Genomic DNA, 22,483 nt, shown 5'->3' with positions numbered 1-22,483 from the left:
AGTCCTCCAGCATCGAGTGATTGAGACAACCTTCCACGCGTAGAATCTACCGGAAAATAGAAGAGATTCGTTTTACGAAAATTATTGTCCAAAAAAACGGAAAACCTTACCTTGAGTTTTTTCAGTCCTTCCAGAAACCGGAAGGTATCTGGGCCCAGATCATCCGCCAAGTAGAACATCAACTCCGTCAACTGGGAATACAGAGAGCCAACGGTTTTCAGTACCGATCGTGTCGTTTTGAAATTAAGCCTCAAGGTGGTCAAATTGGGAGCACAAGCGAAGAACTGGCGCAGCAAACTTTCGTCCCATCCGCAGAAATGATCATCGATTTCCAGTTTCCGTAGCTGGCGCATGTCCAACTGCTGCACCGGAACCGTGATGCAGGTTTTATACATAATCCTAAGCGTCTCCAGCTGCGGTCCATAGTACTGCAAGATCCGGAACCAATGACCTCGATCGTTGCATCGCGTAGAGTCCATGCAGAGATGGCGAACGTTCGGCGCCAACCGAATCATATCGAACTCCGGCACATCCAGCATATTGTCCAGTATACGGAAACTGGACAACTCTGGCAGCACTGGAAAATCGTTCGAGACCACACCCAACTCGTTGTCACTTTTGGTCAGATAAATTCGGATCTTCTTCAGCCGCGGCAACCTCCAAACAATTTCCCTCAGCTGCGAGGGCGTACATTCCGCGAACAGACCGAACGTGTCCAGCGTCGATCCCAGCTTGTCCAGTAGTGCCAGAATCGATACCATGTCGTAAGCACTGCAACGACGGTAGGCCAACGAGATCACCAGAATCCGGTAGGGTCGCCAGGACTGCAGAATCACTTCGACCGGCAATTCCAGTTGATATTCGAGCAACAGTTTAACCCGGGCCATCGCACGGTAGGACATGGCCTGCTGGCACCACCGGTGACACACCAGTGCCGCCATCCGCCGGTCATCCATGCCCAGATAGCTCAGAATGTGTTCCAGTATTTCCGGTGGCAGATCGGCGATCGATCGACCGGAACTCGACTGTTTCGGTGGTGCTACCATGCTTTAAACGACGATCGATCCGGGCTGACTGCGTTTCGAAACCGATTTGAGGTGACAGTGGGTCCTCGAAAAGATTTTATAGTTGTTTTGACAGATTGGAAATTCTAGGTAGATGGGAATGGGGAACAAAACGGAGGCGAATGACTTTAGGTACTGAAATCGTTTTTGGTTTGTTTACCCCTGGTGCGTGAAATGATTACCTCTGCAAGATGCATCTTTCATCTACCCAGAAAATATTGTCTTTTTGTTGATACTAAAAGTTTTCGGAAAACTGTAAATGCAGTTTTTCATGAGTAATTTCCGAAATTAACTGCTGAAAAAGTTGCATTAATTTTGTATGGAATGAAAAACTGGTTTTTAGAACATAAGTCATATTTAAGCACGGATGCACCGTTACAATTGAGGAAGCGAAGCTGTAGAAATGGCAAAACTCTCACAAATAATCAAGCAATACGCACAATAATCGATATTTTGAAGCGTAAGAGAAGTAAGTCTGTTTTTTTCGTATTCACGTCCTCCAGCTACGTCTGTAACATTACCCACCCGCCTTTTTTTTATCTTCAAAATGATGCCTATGAATAAGTTATAGAAAATCAAGCGATTGATTCTTTCATTTCCGAGAAACTTTGTTTATATTGTAAAACACTGGGATTTGTCGGTTACGTCACTTAACATATAGCATTTTATATCTCCAGATCCGGAAGTGACAGCCGTTTGATCGTCGAATCTTAGTACCTTTCAGTACGAACCTAAGATTGTTTAAATTGGTTGAGCCCTCTCTGAGAAAATAGGGCGATGAAAACACGATGAAACGTGTTTTGTCGGTTACGTCACTTATACCATCATATCTCCGGAACCAAAAATGACAGCCATCTGATCAAAGTTTTTTTACACGAATTTCCCGAAGTAACGCTGATATTTGTTTCGTAGATTTCTGAAGTTACGCTTTTGCATTTTACGCGGATTCCCCAAGCTACGAAGATTCCAAAGCGGACTTCCGAAGTTATACGTTTTTTACGCAGGTTATCAAAGTTACGCAGTTTTTTTACGCGCACTTCCGAAAATATGCAGTTTTTCACTCGGATTTTCGAAGCTACGCGGTTTTTTAAGCAGATCTTCGAAGTAGTAAGGATTCTTGTTCACACGGATTTTCGAAGTTACGCAGTTTTTTACGCGGATTTGCATAGTTTTCGCGTTTTTTTACACGGATTTCCGAAATTATAAGGTTGTTTTACACGGATTTCAGAAGTAACGCAATTTTGTGACGAAAATTTCCGAAGTTACGCAGTTTTTTTACACGGATTTTCGAAGTTACGCAGTTTTTTTACGCAGATTTCCGAAGTTACGCAGTTTTTTAACGTGGATTTCTGAAGTTGCAAGGTTGTTTACGAGGATCTCCGAAGTTGCAAGATTTTTTTACACGGATTTCAGAAATTACGCACTTTTTTACGCGGTTTTCCGACGTTGTAAGGTTTTTTGTCACTCGGATTAGAGAAGTTACGCAGTTTTTAACGCGGATTTCCGTAGTTTTCGCGTTTTTTTACACGGATTTCCGAAATTATAAGGTTGTTTTACACGGATTTCAGAAGTAACGCAATTTTGTTACGTAGATTTCCGAAGTTACGCAGTTTTTTTACACGGATTTTCGAAGTTACGCAGTTTTTTTACGCAGATTTCCGAAGTTACGCACTTTTTTACGCGGTTTTCCGAAGTTGTAAGGTTTTTTCACACGGATTAGAGAAGTTACGCAGTTTTTTTACGCGGATTTCCGTAGTTTTTGCTTTGCTTTACACGGATTTCAGAAGTAACGCAATTTTGTTACGTAGATTTCCGAAGCTACGCAGTTTTTTTACACGGATTTTCGAAGTTACGCAGTTTTTTAACGTGGATTTCTGAAGTTGCAAGGTTTTTTACGAGGATCTCCGAAGTTGCAAGATTTTTTTACACGGATTTCAGAAATTACGCACTCTCTTACGCGGTTTTCCGAAGTTGTTAGGTTTTTTTCACACGGATTAGATAAGTTACGCAGTTTTTTTTACGCGGATTTCCGTAGTTTTCGCGTTGTTTTGCACGGATTTCAGAAGTAACGCAATTTTGATACGTAGATTTTCGAAGTCACGCAGTTTTTTAACGTGGATTTCTGAAGTTGCAAGGTTTCTTACGAGGATCTCCGAAGTTACAACATTTTTTAACACGGATTTCAGAAAATACGCACTTTTTTACGCGGATTTCCAAAGTTACACGTTTTTAACGCAAATTTCCTAAGTTGCGAGATTTTTTCACACGACTACGCAAATTTTCGAAGTAACATGATTTTTTACGCGGATTTTCGAAGTTTCAAGGTTTTTCACGCAGATTCCCGAGGCTACGCAATTTTTTGTACAAGGATCTCCGAACTTATGCAGTTTTTTACGCGGATTACCAAAGTTACCAGTTTTTCAACGTGGATTTGCGAAGTTACGCGTTTTTCTGCGCGGATTTTCGAAATTACACGGTTTTTTATCCGAAGTTCCACGTTTTTTACACGAATTCTCGAAGCTACGCATTTCATTCTCCGCTGATTTCCGAACTGATAACGATTTTTTAAGTGGATTTCCGAAGTTACAGAAGTTACGAAGTGTTTTTATACGGATTTCCGAAGCTATGCGTTCTTTTCCCTGCTGATTTCCGAACTCATTTGGTTTTTCTAAGCCGAATATCCGAAGTTGGGCGTTTTTTTCTACACGGATTTTCAAAGCTACGCGTTTTTTAAGCGGTTTTCCGAAGTTTTAAGGTTTTTTTTTCACACGGATTAGAGAAATTGCGCAGTTTTTTTACGCGGATTTCCGAAGTTCTCGCGTTTTTTTACGCGGATTTTCGAAGTTTTCGTGCTTTTTTGCGCGAATTTCTGAAGTAACGCATTTTTGTTACGAAGATTTCCGAAGTTACGCAGTTTTTTTACGCGGATTTCCGAAACTACGTGTTTTTTTACATAAATTTTCGAAGCTACGCATTCTACTCTAAGCTGATTTCCTAACTGATAAGAATATATAAGATTTTCGAAGTTACCGAAGTTACGCAATTTTTTACGTGAATTTCCGAAGTTATTCAATTTTTCATGCGGATTTCCGAAGCTACGCGTTTTTTTCTCTGCTGATTTCCCAACTCATTTAGTTTTTCTATGCGAATTTCCGAAGTTACGCATTTTTTTACACGGATTTCGGAAGTTGTAAGGTTTTTCACGCGGATCTCTAAATTTGCGCGGTTTTTATGCGAATTTCCGAAGTCACAAGGTTTTTGTCACATATGAGAAAAATTACGCAGTTTTTTCACCTGGATTTCCGAAGTAGCGATATCCCCGTGCATAAAAAGACTTGGTTTTTTTTTTAATTTCACCTTCACACCCAAACTTTCGGACCGTTGACTTGACTACTGTCGTTCAAGGTTTAGACAAGCCCATCTTTTCTGGTTTTGAAAGCTTTTGCCCACTACTACTTAAGTTTTTAACCGATTTTGACACTTGGCACCAATTTCCGACAGTTAGCCATTTCTATTGGTCAAATTTTCTCAATCGGCTAGAACGCTGAACAACAGTTTGAAACGCTAACATCACGAAACATTATATTCCATGTACCATTTCTTGGGCACTGTTGGGTAGTAGCAAGATGCCAAATCGCACCAGAACAGGATGTTCTGCGAATGTTGCTCTAGAATTGACCACAAGCAATTTCACTGTTAAAATTCCCGGATGAGAGAAATGGTTGGTTAATTTTACCGCATGTACAGATTGCTCACCAAACGAGATACTTTTACGTACATTTTCCTATCCTCTGTTTTTCAATTTGGCATTCAGGCGATCTCTATCTTTCATAGTGTAGAATTTATTACCAGAAAGCTGTATATTTGAAAACGAAACTTTTACTTTCCAGAATCTTTTCTTTGCACGATTGGGTAAAAAATAATTATTGAATTGTTTCAATTAAACCAAAAGAAAAAAGAGCTCCCAGTTAAAATGGTATACAAAATAAAAGCTACCAAGAGATGTCCAAAATCGTTTTAGCAAGCAGACAGTGTGAATTCGCCACAGAACTCGCCATCAAATCTCGGTACAGGATTTCCAGCGGGATCGTAATCCAAAGCTGTCAGCATTTTACTCACCCCGCAAATCCCTTCCCCTATCCAGGCAGCAGCCGCCGCTGTTTATCTTTATTAACATCGGTTTTATTTTTGTGCATTTGCAGGAACCGGGCCGCTCCTCGCCGGCGGGTAAAATTCTGGTCAAGGAAGCACCGGAAATGCTAGCCATTGCTCACTGGACCGGACAAATCCCGCGACGACCCCCGCTACCGGACGGTGTTAGCGTGTCACAGCTGATTGCTCTCGGATCGCGCCGGAAACGGTCCAAGGTATACTGGATGATCGCCAAAAGCGAGGACGAAGTCAGGTAAGGTATTGCGGTTCACGGGGGGGGAGGTCACAGAGAGAGCAATATTCTGTGTTATCCAATTACGTTCGGACCAGGTCTCGGGGCCGGGTATTGCGCTAGCTCTAATTAGTCGGTGTCGTTTCATCGTCACTCGAAATGGCACAAAGTTTAAATTCAACAACTGATAACCCGACAAGAGAAAGTCTAATTGCAGCCAAATAACTGTTGCTCTTCTGGCATTGCAGTTCGGTTTATTTCATTAAATCAGAAACTGGGGCGAAGATGTGAGAGAAAAATGAATTTCAGCCCCATTGTGTTTGGTGTGCAGAAGCTAATCCTATTTGGACTGATGCAGGAGGAAATACACGCTAAAAAATAACTTGTTAAAGGAGTAAACATTATTTACTGTATCAATTTTGAACCGTTATAATTGTAGTTCACGACTGACAGAAATTCAACTCATCGTCGAGTCCTTTCAAACAGAAATATGCCACTTTACGGAGAATTCCGAGAAAGGTTCTTTTCATTCAGTGTATTTCACATTCCCGCACTGCCTGCTAACGATATACAACTAAACTTGTGCACCGGAGAAGCTATTTAAAATTCAATCTGCGTTGCATTCACGAGTGAAGAGTTGAGCTCCGGTAGCCGAAAACGGTCATGTCGTAGCCACAGCAAAGTAGATTCCTTTCGCCAGAAATTGTTGCTACAAAGTTGAACAAGGAGAAATAAATTTTAAATTAGTTTTCGACTTAACTGTGCGAGAGGCAAGCTGCTTCTTTTCCAAAATACACTCGAAGCTAATAGTTAATGTTGTTGGGACAGAACTACTGAAATTGGAATGTTTTCAGAAAGTTGTGGACGCTGAATTGAAACTGAAAACGAGCTGAAACTGAACTTAAAACGAAAAGATACTAAACACAATTGAACTCAAACCTTGCTACACATAAATTGAAAATTATCTGAATTGAAGCTATATCTGAACTGATAATTAACTTAAACTAAAACGAAACGGAAACTCAACTAGAAGTTACATGAAACATAAAGAAATTAAACACAAACCTGAAGGAAACTGAAAAGTTGGGACTTATTTGAAACTGAACTGAAACTTATCAAAAACTGAACCGAAACTGATCTGAACTGAAACTGAATCGGAGACTGAACTGAAACTGAACTGAAACTTAACTGAAACTAAACAGAAACTGAACTGAACTGAACTGAAACTAAACTGAAACTAAACTGAAACTAAATTGAAACTAAACTGAAACTAAACTGAAACTAAACTGAAACTAAACTGAAACAAAACTGAAACAAACCTAAAAAAAAATGAAAACTAAACTGAAACTAAACTGAAGCTAAACTGACACTAAACTGAAACTAAACTAAAACTAAACCAAAACTAAACTGAAACTGAACTAAAACTGAACTGAAACAGAACTGAAACTGAACTGAAATTGAACTGAAACTGAACTGAAACTGAACTGAAACTGAACTGAAACTGAACTGAAACTGAACTGAAACTGAACTGAAACTGAACTGAAACTGAACTGAAACTGAACTGAAACTGAACTGAAACTGAACTGAAACTGAACTGAAACTGAACTGAAACTGAACTGAAACTGAACTGAAACTGAACTGAAACTGAACTGAAACTGAACTGAAACTGAACTGAAACTGAACTGAAACTGAACTGAAACTGAACTGAAACTGAACTGAAACTGAACTGAAACTGAACTGAAACTGAACTGAAACTGAACTGAAACTGAACTGAAACTGAACTGAAACTGAACTGAAACTGAACTGAAACTGAACTGAAACTGAACTGAAACTGAACTGAAACTGAACTGAAACTGAACTGAAACTGAACTGAAACTGAACTGAAACTGAACTGAAACTGAACTGAAACTGAACTGAAACTGAACTGAAACTGAACTGAAACTGAACTGAAACTGAACTGAAACTGAACTGAAACCTGAATCGAAGACTGAAATGGAAGCAAAATCAAAAAGTGAAACGGAGATGGAAATCGAAACTAAAACGAAAATTGAACAGATATTGATCTGAAACTGAACCGAAACTAAAACGGAAATTGAAACAGAAACTGATGCGGAAGCTAAAACCGAAAATTGAAACGAAAATTGAAACGGAAACTGAATCGAAAACTGAAACAGAAACTAAAATGAAAACGGAAATTAAAACGGAAACTAAAACCGAAAAATGAAACGAAATCAAAACTGAAACTAAAACGGAAATTTAATCGAAACTGAAATGAAAACTGAGATGAAAACTGAAACGAAAACTGGAGCGAAAACTGGAGCGAAAACTGAAACGGAAACTAAAACGGAATCGGAAAATGAAACGGAAATGGAAATTGAAACGGAACCGGAGATGAAAACTGAAACAGAAACTGAAACGAAAATTAAAACGAAACTGAAGCGGACTCTGAAACAGAAACTGAAACCGAACCGGAAACATAAACGGAAAAGGTAACTGAAATGGAACCTGAAACGAAAAATGAAACCAAATCGAAACTAACTGAATCGAAAACTGAATCAGAAACTAAAATGGAAACGGAAATTAAAACGGAAACTTAAACCAAATCGGAAACTGAAATCGAAATGGAAATTGAAAAGAAAACTAAAAACGAAAACTGCAACGAAATCAAAACGGAAATTTAATTGAAACTGAAATGAAAACTGAGATGAAAACTGAAACGAAAACTTGAAGCGGAACCTGAAACGAAAACTTGAAGCGGAAACTGAAGCGGAAACTAAAACGGAATCGGAAAATGAAACGGGAATGGAAATTCAAACTAAACTAAAGCGGAATCTGAAGCAGAAACTGAAACCGAACCGGAAACAGAAACGAAAAATGAAACCAAATCGAAAACGGAAAAGAAAACTGTAACTGAATCGAAAACTGAATCAGAAACTAAAATGGAAACGGAAACTTAAACCAAATCGGAAACTGAAAAGAAAATGGAAATTGAAACGGAAACTAAAAACGAAAACTGAAACAAAATCTGAAATGAAAACTGAACCGAAAACTAGAGCGGAAACTGAAACGGGAACTAAAACGGAATCGGAAAATGAAACGGAAATGGAAATTGAAACGGAAACTAAAAGTGAAAACTGAAACGAAATCAGAAATGAAACTAAAACGGAAATTGAATCGAAACTGAAATGAAAACTGAAGCGAAAAATAAAACCGAATCGGAAAATGAAACGGAAATGGAAATTAAAACGGAACCTAAGATGAAAACTGAAACAGAAACTGAAACGAAACTAAAGCGGAATCTGAAACAGAAACTGAAACCGAACCGGCAACAGAAACGGAAAAGGTAACTGAAACGGAAACCAAATCGAAACTAACTGAATCGAAAACTGGATCAGAAACTAAAATGGAAACGGAAATTAAAACGGAAACTTAAACCAAATCGGAAACTGAAAACGAAATGGAAATTGAAAAGGAAACTAAAAACGAAAACTGAAACAAAATCAAAACTGAAACTAAAACGGAAATTTAATCGAAACTGAAATGAAAACTGAGATGAAAGCTGAAACGAAAACTGGAGCGGAAACAGAAACGGAAACTAAAAACGAAAAATGAAACGAAATCAAAACTGAAACTAAAACGGAAATTTAATCGAAACTGAAATGAAAACTGAGATGAAAACTGAAACGAAAATTGGAGCGAAAACTGAAACGGAAACTTGAAGAGGAAACTAAAACGGAATCGGAAAATGACACGAAACAGGAAATTGAAACGGAACCGGAGATGAAAACTGAAACAGAAACTGAAACGGAAATTAAAACGAAACTAAAGCGGAATCTGAAACAGAATCTGAAACCGAACTGGAAACAGAAACGGAAAAGGTAACTGAAACGAAAACTAAAACGAAAAATGACACCAAATCGAAAACGGAAAAGAAAACTGTAACTGAATCGAAAACTGAAACAGAAACTAAAATGGAAACGGAAACTTAAACAAAATCGGAAACTGAAAAGGAAATGGAAATTGAAACGGAAACTAAAAACGAAAACTGAAACGAAATCAGAACTGAAACGAAAACGGAAATTGAATCGAAACTGAAATGAAATATGAAACGAAAACTGAATCGAAAACTGGAGCGGAAACTGAAACAGAAGCTAAAACCGAATCAGAAAATGAAACGGAAATGAAAATTGAAACGGAACCGGAGATGAGAACTGAAAAAGAAACTAAAACGGAAATTGAATCGAAACTGAAACGAAAACTGGAGCGGAAACTAAAACGGCAACTTGAAACGGAAACTGAAACGGAAAATAAAAACTGAAACTGAAACAAAAAATGAAACCAAATCGAAAACGGAAAAGAAAACTGTAATTGAATCGAGAACTGAAACAGAAACTAAAGTGGAAACGGAAACTTAAACCAAATCGAAAACTGAATAGGAATTGCAAATTGAAACGGAAACTAAAAACGAAAACTAAAACGAAATCAGAACTGAAACTAAAACGGAAATTGAATCGAAACTGAAATGAAAACTGAAACGGAAACTTGAAACGGAAACTGGAGCGGAAACTGAAACGGAAACTAAAACGGAATCGGAAAATGAAACGGAAATGGAAATTGAAACGGAACCTGAGATGAAAACTGAAACAGAAATTAAAACGAAACTGAAGCGGACTCTGAAACAGAAACTGAAACCGAACCGGAAACAGAAACGGAAAAGGTAACTGAAACGGAAACTGAAACGAAAAATGAAACCAAATCGAAACTAACTGAATCGAAAACTGAATCAGAAACTAAAATGGAAACGGAAATTAAAACGGAAACTTAAACCAAATCGGAAACTGAAATCGAAATGGAAATTGAAAAGAAAACTAAAAACGAAAACTGCAACGAAATCAAAACTGAAACTAAAACGGAAATTAAATTGAAACTGAAATGAAAACTGAGATGAAAACTGAAACGAAAACTTGAAGCGGAAACTGAAACGAAAACTTAAGCGGAAACTGAAGCGGAAACTAAAACGGAATCGGAAAATAAAACGGGAATGGAATCTGAAACAGAAACTGAAACCGAACCTGCAACAGAAACGGAAAAGGTAACTGAAACGGAAACTGAAACGGAAAATGAAACCAAATCGAAAACGGAAAAGAAAACTGTAACTGAATCGAAAACTGAAACAGAAACTAAAATGGAAACGGAAACTTAAACCAAATCGGAAACTGAAAAAAATGGAAATTGAAACGGAAACTAAAAACGAAAACTGAAACGAAATCAGAACTTAAACGAAAACGTAAATTGAATCGAATCTGAAATGAAAACTGAGACGAAAACTGGAGCGGAAACTGAAACAGAAATTAAAACCGAATCAGACAATGAAACGGATATGGAAATTGAAACGGAACCGGAGATGAGAACTGCAAAAGAAACTAAAACGGAAATTGAATCGAAACTGACACGAAAACTTGAGCGGAAACTTGAAACGGAAATTGAAGCGGAAAATAAAATCGGAAAATGAAACGGAAATGGAAATTGAAACGGAACCGGAGATGAAAACTGAAACTGAAACAAAAAATGAAACCAAATCGAAAACGGAAAAGAAAACTGTAATTGAATCGAAAACTGAAACAGAAACTAAAATGGAAACGGAAATTAAAACGGAAACTTAAACCAAATCGGAAACTGAAAAGGAATTGCAAATTGAAACGGAAACTAAAACGAAATCAGAACTGAAACTAAAACGGAAATTGAATCGAAACTGAAATGAAAACTGAAACGGAAACTTGAAATGGAAACTGAAGCGGAATATAGAACCGAATCGGAAACTTGAAACGGAAATGGAAGTTGAACTGAAATGAAAACAGAAACGAAAACTGGAGCGGAAACTGAAGAGGAAAATAAAACCGAATCGGAAAATGAAACGGAACCTGCAATGAAAACTGAAACAGAAACTTACACGGAAATTGAAACGAAACTAAAGCGGAATATGAAACAGAAAGTGAAACCAAACCGGAAACTGAAACGGAAAAGGAAACTGAAACGGAAACTGAAACGAAAAATGAAACAAAACCGAAACGGAAACTGATGCAAAATCCGGAACGGAAACTAAAACCGAATCGGAAAGTGAAACGAAAATGAAAATTGAAACGGAAACTGAAACGCAAACTGAATCGGAAACTTGAAACGGAAACTTAAGTAGAAACTAAAACCGAATCGGAAACTGAACAAAAATGAAAACTGAAACAGAAATTGAAATGGGAACTGAAATTGGCCTAAAACAGACCTGGAACTAAACTTGAGTTGAACTGAAACTGAACTGGAACCGGATGGAAACTGAACTCAAACTGTTATGAAATCTAACTGTCAAATCTGAACTAGAAGCGGAACTGAACTCAGCTGCTACTAGAAGTTTGATTGTATTTTTTTATCCTTCCACAGAATGTAATGCGTCTGATGCCAGAAGAGACACCGCCAAATTGCATCCCCAGTGAGTTATCAACTCCAGTTCCCGACTAGAATAGAGTTTTTTGCCGTATTTTCTCTCCTCGCTCGCAGGATATTCACACTGAAAACTTTCGGTACCTTCGGCGGAACTACCGTCGGTTCCGGTTCCCGGTCACCCAGTTGGTCGTCGGTGTCGAACTGAGTTTCCTTTCCGCACCTACGGCAATCTGATGCTCATGCTCGAAGACGTGTGTTTGCATAAAGTGAAAATCTAATTTGATCGCCAGGCACCTTTGCTGTCGTTTCCAGTTTGGCGCAAGCACGACGTTAACTCGAAGCGCCCGACCCCGAAAGTGAGACAGGGCTGCTGGGTGGGAACTATCCCAGTTTCGCTATCGGAAATATGAAGAATATTTATCTATGGCGATATGGCGGTTTCTCGTAGCCAAAAAGGAGATAAAAACGATGGCTCCAGCGTTACGTTCGAAACCACCGCAAGCCGCAAACGAAGTGAGAGATACTTTCTGGTGGAGGGAGGGTGAAAAAAAACTGGCTAAAAAGTGCATATTTGTCGGATCGTACATGCGACCGAAATGGAACGCTAGTTGAAACGCGAAGCTTCCGTGTTTGGGAAAGCAAAAAAAAAAAAGATTAAGTCAGCAGAAGTGACTGCAACGGAATATGATTTGCTTTCCACTTTGCCGTGAGTAGTTATATTCTCACGATTGTTGGTTGTGAGAGTAATTTCATAGCAATTTTCTAAATTGACTGAACCAAACTACTCGATTTGGACGTTTATGGATGGATTTCGAGTTCATATAGAAAGTTTTGGCAGGTCGTGTGTACGAATCGCTTGCCAAATCATTGTTTTTTGTTTATTCTCTCCAATTTCTCAATCAATTCCATTAAATTTCATTCTCGGGGTGATGAAAAAAGTGATACAGATCGTAATGGAGCCGCGACTTTCAGCGCTTCGAATGACGCTCAACTCACCTTTGACGTGGTAGCAAAATAATCTGAAATTTTCCACCGACACCGCGAAAAAAAAAAAGTTGTCGACGAAGCAGAAGAAAAAAACGAAGACGACGGCCAGTAAGTGTTCTTAATAACGAGCAACAAAGTTTATCACAAGAACCAACCATGACACGGAATGAACATTGCTCATCGGAAGGATTTGGTTTAGCTCACTACAATGGATCCTGCTGCGGAGGTGGGGGGGAAGCAATAGTTGGATCAAAAAACTTCTCGATGGATTATGGTGGCTTTTAGCGGAAACGACGAACACGAAACTGTCGTTATCTTCTAACCTTTGCTCTGTTTGAACGTGTCATCAAGCATTTCGGGAACGGCAATCGAACTTCCTGTTTAACTTGGTACAAGCAGGAAAAAAATAGAAACAATTCAAAAGCAATTAGATGTCCTGGAACGTTGCAGCTGTCAGCTTCTCACCGGCCTCACTTAATTACTCTGGAATCAACAGGAACAACATTTGAAAATTTACCTTTATTAATAAATCTAGCATGCCGTGCTTTTTTCCTTCGATTCTATTCTGTTTAACGAATTAGTGCGTGTGACCACGTGGGATATTGGATCCGTATGAAGAAAACGTAGCAAGCTGGATTTTTATATCGTTTTCGCTTGAGAAAACTAAAACTGACCCAGGGTTGTTTTTATTAAACAAACACTTTTCACGAAACTGGGTTTGAGCAAACCTGATATAAAAATCAGGCTTGAAACAGACTTGATTTTCAGTTCCACAACGTTTAAACTAGGTTCGAAACTAGCTTCAAACAAGCGGTTTGACAGCAGTTAGGGGGTAGAAACTGGGTTAGCGACTGTCCCAGAAAGTATGGACGCAACCAAAAACCGCTGCCATTTCGCAATGGTTCAGAATCTGTCAATTTTTATGGCTGCGTCCTGTTGTTTACACTCTTCTTTAACCACTTGTGCAATTGTTTATTCGTTTTCATTAGTTTGTTTTGAAATGCGTGGACTTTCAGCAGTACAATGTCGAAAAATTGTGTACAAATGGTGCACAGAACGCGGACTGTCACTGAGAAAGATAGCAAAAATGGAAGGAGTAAGTGAAAAAGCCGTGCGAAATGCAATCAGGAAGTTCGGTGAGGATAACACCTTTGAGGATAAACCGAAAACGGGTCGAAAAAAAGGTCCTGCTAACCCTCAGTTGAATAAACGTATACTGAAGGCATTCGAGCAAAAGAAGCAGGTTTTAGTTCGGGATGTGGCCAAAAAAGTGGGCACTTCGAAGTCAAATGTTCTTCGTGCTAAAGAACGTTTGAATCTTCGAACCTAAAAGAAGCAAAAACAATCTAAATGTAGTCCGAAACAAGAAGCATCGATAAGGCCGATGGTTCGAAAGCTGTACAATACGATTCTTGCTGGAAATTTGAACTGCATAATCATGGACGACGAAGCCTACGTGAAACTCGATTACAAATCCTTGCCGGGACCGCAATGTCATACGATGCGAGAAGGGCAAGTGTTAAACCAGTCCGAGACACCGATTGAAGTCGAAAAATTTGGCAAGAAAGCTATGGTCTGGCAAGCAATTTGTAGCTGCGGTAAGATTTCGAAACCCTTCATCACCACTGCTTCAATGAACAGCGAAATATACATCAAGGAATGTTTACAAAAACGACTTCTACCCATGATTCGAAGCCACAAGGATCCTGTTGTCTTCTGGCCAGATCTTGCTTCTTGCCACTACTCGAAATCAACGGTAAAATGGTACACTATCAAAAACGTCACTTTCGTCCCAAAAGACATGAACCCACCAAATTTCCCACAACTTCGACCAATTGAGATCATTCAAAATAACGATGCAAAACTGCTACGTGCGGCTATGCTCCGTTCGTAGCGTGCTATGTTTAATTTCGTATAGCGTGCAGGATTGCTACATTTTAATCTATATTTTTCAGGTGGAAAAATTGTAAGTTTGTTAATCTTTTATTCAATTTGTTCCTACTTGCTAGGGTTATTACAAAATCATGATAACGATGCTTTTCTATAAAAGTACACTTATTGTCTTTCTCGTATAGAAAGTTTATACAATTACTTGAAAAATTGACTTCAACTATACTGGTTCCAAGTTTCCGGTTCCAGAAATAGTGGTAAAAGCTCTAAAACAAGACTCACTCAATTTTCTCAGAGATGATTTGATCGATTTCCCCAAACTTAGGCTCAAATAAAAGTTCCTGTAGTCCCATAGGTTCCTATTGAATTTCATCCGAATCCGACTTCCGGTTCCAGAACTGCAGGGTAAAATGTGTTTAATGATTTAGTGCGACGATGCAAAATAAAGAAATATACTTATCGACTTGACATAACGGTTTACAAATTGAAAAGGTTATGTTGAGTAATATGAAAAAGGCATCAATACACCACTAGGTGGATTAAAAATGGTTTGTTAGCGGGAATGCGTACATTTTTTAGCTGTTCATCTATATCTGTTGCAAGGGCGAGTCGCTTTTAACCAAACTCTTTGGTACCTGAGCATTGCTGACATGATGTCTCGAAGTTAGAAATCAATTGTAATCGTAATATAACAGATCGACTAAAAAGTTCGTATCGTTTCTATGAGAGGGCGCCACTAGAATTAAATCCATACCATTTTCAGTTAGTACCAACCTTCAAAAGATACGTGTATAAATTTGACAGCTGTCTGATTATTAGTTTGTGAGATATTGCATTTTGAGTGAAGCTACTTTTGTTATTGTGAAAAAAAATGGAAAAAAAGGAATTTCGTGTGTTGATGAAACACTACTTTTTGATGAAAAAAAGTGCCGCCGATACCAAAAAATGGCTTGATGAGTGTTATCCAGACTCTGCACCGGGCGAAGCAACAATTCGTAAGTGGTTTGCAAAATTTCGTACTGGTCATATGAGCACCGAAGACGATGAACGCAGTGGACGTCCAAAAGAGGCTGTTACCGATGAAAACGTGAAAAAAATCCACAAAATGATTTTCAATGACCGTAAAGTGAAGTTGATCGAGATAGCTGACACCATAAAGATATCAAAGGAACGTGTTGGACATATTATTCACGAATATTTGGATATGAGAAAGCTTTGTGCAAAATGGGTGCCGAGTGAGCTCACAATCGATCAAAAACAACAACGAATTGATGACTCTGAGCAGTGTTTGGAGCTGTTATATCGAAATAAAACCGATTTTTTTCGTCGATATATAACAATGGACGAAACATGGTTCCACCACTTCACTCCGGAGTCCAATCGACAGTCAGCTGAGTGGACTGCACGCGATGAACCGAACCCAAAGCATGGAAAGACTCAACAATCGGCCGGTAAGGTTATGGCGTCTGCATTTTGGGATTCGCATGGTATAATTTTCATCGACTACCTTGAAAAGGGAAAAACCATCAACAGTGACTATTATATAGCGTTATTAGAGCGTTTGAAGGACGAAATTTCAAAAAAACGGTCTCATTTGAAGAAGAAAAAAGTTTTGTTTCATCAAGACAATGCACCGTGTCACAAGTCGACGAAAACCATGCTGAAATTGAACGAATTGGGCTTCGAATTGCTCCCTCATCCACCGTATTCTCCAGATTTGGCCCCCAGGGACTTTTTCCTGTTCTCAGACCTCAAGAGAATGCTCGCTGGTAAAAAATTTAGAAGCAATGAAGAGGTAATCGCTGAAACTGAGGCCTATTTTGAGGCAAAGGACGAATCGTACTACAAAAATGGTATCGGAAAGTTGGAAGATCGCTATAATCGCTGTATCGCCTCTGATGGCAATTATGTTGAATAATAAAAACGAATTTTGGCAAAAAAATGTGTGTTTAAACGATACGAACTTTTCAGCCGAACTGTTAATAAATAAACACAGTAGAATTATAGGAAGTGTTGAGTGCCAATTACTCAATATTTTAATATAACACACTCAGAAAAGGAGCAATTTTTACGAAAAATTTGACTACTTTACTTAGTAAATAAGTAGATTTTACTCAAACACGTTTTCCAGTGACAGAACTAGAATTTGGGTAACTAAGAAGTTACTCTAAATTAGAGTTGATCCACTTTTTTCTGTGGATGAGTGAGATCTTACATATTTTTGAGTCACTATTTTTAATCGTGTGCCAAAAACATACACTTATAAAAATCGACACATTTTGAGCCGAAGTGTTTTTACATACGCAATTTCGCCGCATTTGTCTCGACATTTAAATTGCACGTGTAAGTCTCTTCAAATCCTACTCAAATGAAATCATGTTGAATTCTATTGGTAATACACTGGAATACAACCCACCAAACAGCGGATAAATTCCAAATGCACGTCTTTTAGTACTCAATTCACTTGACACTTACAGTCGAATTGTCATACCAGTGCATATGAACTGAGAAAAAAGCTTAGATTTTAACAGATTCATACCCAATTCCCATATAAAATGCATTTTCATAAGAGGTGCATAGGAATTTGAAATTGAAATGTCATCATTAAAACATAAGATTTTGGAAAATGTGCTAAATACAGTATGAGTATTTTTTTAGAAAATCTCTTGAACTGGATTTTTTACGAGTGATAATGAAATGAACTTTTTCTGATAATGATTTTCCCAGCTCTCGTTATAGCATACATTTCCATATAAAGCAGTGAAGCGCTTTACCGCATTTCCATATAAAGTAGTGAATCGTTTTAATCGAATATTTCGTTAAAAAAAGGCCTTCATCCAAATTAAACATTTCTCAGCTCCACAAAAAATGGCGTCGTGGTGCTACGAAAAATCGATCGGTGTCATTAGATCAGAATCGATAAAATTTCGTGTTACCGATCTAATTCGACATTTCAGTGTACCCGGCTCGAGAATCGCTTCTAATGTCGTTTTCACTTGAGAAAACTGAAACTCACCCAGGGTAGTTTCATCAAACAAACACTTTTCACGAAACTGTGACGGGTTCGGGAGTTTTTGAGTAAATCAGATTTAAAAATCATGTTTGAAACTGATTCGATTTTCAGTTCCTCAACGCTGAAACCAGGTTCGAAACTAGCTTCTAACAAACGGTTTAACACCAGCTAGGATGGAAACTAGGTTAGGTTTGGCATCAAGCGAAAACGACATTAGAACAGGTATTGTCAGAGATTGACGTAGGACTGCAGTCGGGTTGAATAAAACATCTACAAATTCTTGATCATATTTCTGATAGCTTGTAGAAAAAATTATATTATTGGGTACAGAGATAAATTTGAAATGGCTCCCCCGTAGTAAAGTAAGTCGTATTCACGACAAAAACCGAGCACCATTCACGTCATTTCCGAGGTCCCTCGGGGATCTCATCTAGGCCCCCTTTCATTAGTCTTGTTTGTTAACGACATTTCATTTGTTCAAAACAAAATTAATTGAAGAATCCTATGGTCTACTCTTGACTGACGACAAATAAATAAATAAATAGTTATTAAAGTAATTGCTCTAAAATCTGGCTAGCCAACTGACGAAGAAGCAAAGGTTTTCCGAACCAGCGACCTTCGTGGATGTCCCCGACACGTCAATAATTACAGTTTAAACACGACAAAGAGTTAAACTAATCACTGCAACAATTAAAAACTTCCACCCGCACTTAATAATGCATCGAAGACCGTGTTCGAATTAGTTTCGTTCGGATCAGCTTCACTTTTCAGTTTGAAACCGTAGCCCATCATGCCGACAACAAGTTTTAATCCGTTCCTGTCGAAACCCAGTCGGCTGGTGGCCAATTCATCTATTCTAGGCCGCATAAAAGATCCGTTCGTGTTCCAGAAAAATCTCGATCGCATCGCCGGTTTCATTTCACCCGTTGCCGGGGTGAAGATCGGAATCGGAATCTTCATTTTCGGCTTTTTATGTGCCACCTTGCTGTCCCTACCCTGGGTGGACCAGGAACAAGCTCCAATAGATTTTTATTTCGGTGTGGCATTCCTGTTCGGAACCGGCGGAGTCTGTGTGGCCTTGTGGATTTGTTTGTTCACCGAACGGGACCATGTTCGTGAAGTGATTCAGTTTCTGTCGGAACTTCAAAATGGCGGAGCAACTCACCGGTTGCGGGTTCGATCCCGTTCCGTGATTGTACCGTTCATTATCCTGTACTGGGGTCAAAACGTGATGCAAGGTCTTTACTGGGGCGTTAATCTGTCGCACACGAATGCAATAATGCATGCCGTTTCGAATCCCGTACTTAAGCCGCTAGTTTCGGCATTGTACCCCGTGGAAACGGCTCTACTAGGACAGATGGCAAACGTAACCCAAGTGACGGTGTTCACGACTATGCTGGTATTTTCGGTGGAATGGTCTATTCTGGGAGAGGACATTCGGCAGGCCTACGACGAGTGGGACTTCGTCCGTATCAGGCGTGCTGTTCAGGATCATCAGAAGCTGCTGGAGATGACGATGCAATTTCGGGATGCCTTGAAACTGTACCTGTTGTTGACTCTTCAAATGTATTTCTTCATCATAACGTACTCCTGTTTTCTGATGGTTGAACAACTCAACAAATCCGACGGTCAGTCGTTATTTTCGGTGGTCAACATTCTAGTGGCAGTGATTAGTTTGATTTTGTTCGGATGGTTCTGTGATTTACTGGAGGACAAGGTAAATGATTTCGGTTTCCGTCGACGAACAGAACCCGGTTCTCAAATGTTCTCTTATTCCAGGTGACCCAAATAGGATCTCTAGTGTACAGTACGGAATGGTACAACAAGCTGATCTACCGCTCGGATCAGGCCGCGTTGTACCGGTCCCGGAAGAAAAACTTCCGGATGGTCCTCATGAGATCGCAGAAGAAAATCCAATTCACGTGCGGAAACTTCTCCGACATGTCCTTGACTACCAGCTGGAAAGTGCTGGAACTCTGCTACTCAAGCTTCACGCTACTGTTGGCCGTTTTTAAAAAACAATAGAGAAATGCTAGTTTCGAACCCGAGACTCAAATAATAATCAAATGATGAAATGACACTGATAGAAACCCAGTGAAAATTGCCTGCAGTCACCACACGCCTAATGAAATATGTTACAAAACCGCTCATTGTCATACACTGCTGAAAATCGACACTTTTTTAAAATGTGTTTCTCTAAATACATTTCAAGTTTTAGACTCACTAGTATTTCAAGTACGCTTGATTTGTGCTTCAAAATTTTCACGCATAGAAATAAAGTGTGTCGTCATATGGCTCAATCAAATATCATCACATTTTAATTTTAAGTGCCGACATGTTGATATCGAATGCTAGGAACACAAGACTAAAGTGTGTATCTTCATGACATAGATCGATGTCATAACATGTCAGTTTGAAGTGTCAAGCATATAATTAAAAAAATGTACAAAATGGCTACAAAAATCTTCGTGGGAGTGGGAGGTTTTCTACCTCATACCATACTTAGAAAGTCTGCACAGTAAGTATGTTCAATAAATTATCGGTGATTTTTCGAAACACGACTCATAAAATGTTTGTGTTTTCAGTTAATGGAATCAAAATCGTTCAATTTTTTCAAGATTGTGTAAATTTATGAGCAAGAAAATTAGACATCATATAACATATGTGAATAAACAATCTTGAATCAACTGTATTTAGCACATTTTCCAAAATCTTATATTTTAATGATGACATTTTAATTTCAAATTCCTTTGGAATTCATCCGCTGTTTGGTGGGTTGAATTCCAGTGTATCACCAATAGAGTTCAACATGATTTCATTTGAGTAGAATTTGAAGAGACTGAAGAGTCGAGACAGATGCGGCGAAATTGCGTATGTAAAAACACTTCGGCTCAAAATGTGTCGATTTTTATCAGTGTATGTTTTTGGCACACGATTAAAAATAGTGACTCAAAAATATGTAAGATCTCACTCATTCACAGAAAAAAGTGGATCAACTCTAATTTACAGTAACTTCTTAGTTACTCAAATTTGAGTTCTGTCACTGGAAAACGTGTTTGAGTAAAATCTACTTATTTACTAAGTAAAGTAGTCAAATTTTTCGTAAAAATTGCTCCTTTTCTGAGTGTGTTATATTAAAATATTGAGTAATTGGCACTCAACACTTCTTATAATTCTACTGTGTTTATTTATTAACAGTTCGGCTGAAAAGTTCGTATCGTTTAAACACACATTTTTTTGCCAAAATTCGTTTTTATTATTCAACATAATTGCCATCAGAGGCGATACAGCGATTATAGCGATCTTCCAACTTTCCGATACCATTTTTGTAGTACGATTCGTCCTTTGCCTCAAAATAGGCCTCAGTTTCAGCGATTACCTCTTCATTGCTTCTAAATTTTTTACCAGCGAGCATTCTCTTGAGGTCTGAGAACAGGAAAAAGTCCCTGGGGGCCAAATCTGGAGAATACGGTGGATGAGGGAGCAATTCGAAGCCCAATTCGTTCAATTTCAGCATGGTTTTCATCGACTTGTGACACGGTGCATTGTCTTGATGAAACAAAACTTTTTTCTTCTTCAAATGAGGCCGTTTTTTTGAAATTTCGTCCTTCAAACGCTCTAATTACGCTATATAATAGTCACTGTTGATGGTTTTTCCCTTTTCAAGGTAATCGATGAAAATTATACCATGCGAATCCCAAAATACAGACGCCATAACCTTACCGGCCGATTGTTGAGTCTTTCCACGCTTTGGGTTCGGTTCATCACGTGCAGTCCACTCAGCTTACTGTCGATTGAACTCCGGAGTGAAGTGATGGAGCCATGTTTCGTCCATTGTTATATATCGACGAAAAAAATCGGTTTTATTTCGATATAACAGCTCCAAAAACTACTCAGAATCATCAATTCGTTGTTGTTTTTGATCGGTTGTGAGCTCACGCGGCACCCATTTTGCACAAAGCTTTCTCATATCCAAATATTCGTAAATAATATGTCCAACACGTTCCTTTGATATCTTTAGGGTGTCAGCTATCTCGATCAACTTCACTTTACGGTCATTGAAAATCATTTTGTGGATTTTTTTCACGTTTTCATCGGTAACAGCCTCTTTTGGACGTCCACTGCGTTCATCGTCTTCGGTGCTCATATGACCAGTACGAAATTTTGCAAACCACTTACGAATTGTTGCTTCGCCCGGTGCAGAGTCTGGATAACACTCATCAAGCCATTTTTTGGTATCGGTGGCACTTTTTTTCATTAAAAAGTAGTGTTTCATCAACACACGAAATTCCTTTTTTTTTTCATTTTTTTCACAATAACAAAAGTAGCTTCACTCAAAATGCAATATCTCACAAACTAATAATCAGACAGCTGTCAAATTTATACACGTATCTTTTGAAGGTTGGTACTAACTGAAAATGGTATGGATTTAATTCTGGTGGCGCCCTCTCATAGAAACGATACGAACTTTTCAGCCGATCTGTTAGTAGACTGGTGTTAGAACAACTGTTGCTGTTTTGATTGTGTCAAATACGAAATGATTCTACAAAATAGATTTGGTGCATAGCAAGCCATTCGAACCAGTAGGGTTGAATCAAACACAGCAGAACTGCTGCTGAACATTCTGAGCTCAACAAATTTTACCTTCTCAAAAACCTTCTATCTTCAGAATTCTTATTGAGGGAATATTTTAGGGTTTACTGATAGGCA

At 38.7% G+C, this 22,483-nt stretch overlaps 2 protein-coding genes across 2 annotated transcripts in view; both read left to right on the top strand.

Annotated features, from left to right (window-relative positions):
* LOC131437583 (uncharacterized) overlaps nucleotides 1–22,483 on the top strand; it is a 153,653-nt gene that overhangs the window by 90,307 nt on the left and 40,863 nt on the right. Inside the window, exon 5 of the mRNA XM_058607041.1 lies at nucleotides 5,267–5,469. Coding sequence (XP_058463024.1) covers nucleotides 5,267–5,469 — 203 coding nt within the window. The remainder of the gene's footprint in view (nucleotides 1–5,266; nucleotides 5,470–22,483) is intronic.
* LOC131437592 (uncharacterized) lies at nucleotides 16,500–20,707 on the top strand. Its single transcript, XM_058607049.1, has 2 exons — nucleotides 16,500–19,503; nucleotides 19,566–20,707. Exons 1-2 carry the CDS (start codon nucleotides 18,564–18,566, stop codon nucleotides 19,796–19,798), a joined length of 1,173 nt encoding a protein of 390 aa, XP_058463032.1. The 5' UTR covers nucleotides 16,500–18,563; the 3' UTR covers nucleotides 19,799–20,707.

This window comes from Malaya genurostris, chromosome 1 (assembly GCF_030247185.1).
Source record: "Malaya genurostris strain Urasoe2022 chromosome 1, Malgen_1.1, whole genome shotgun sequence".
Taxonomy (NCBI): Eukaryota; Metazoa; Arthropoda; class Insecta; order Diptera; family Culicidae; genus Malaya; species Malaya genurostris.
This window is presented reverse-complemented; position numbering and strand designations above follow the sequence as displayed.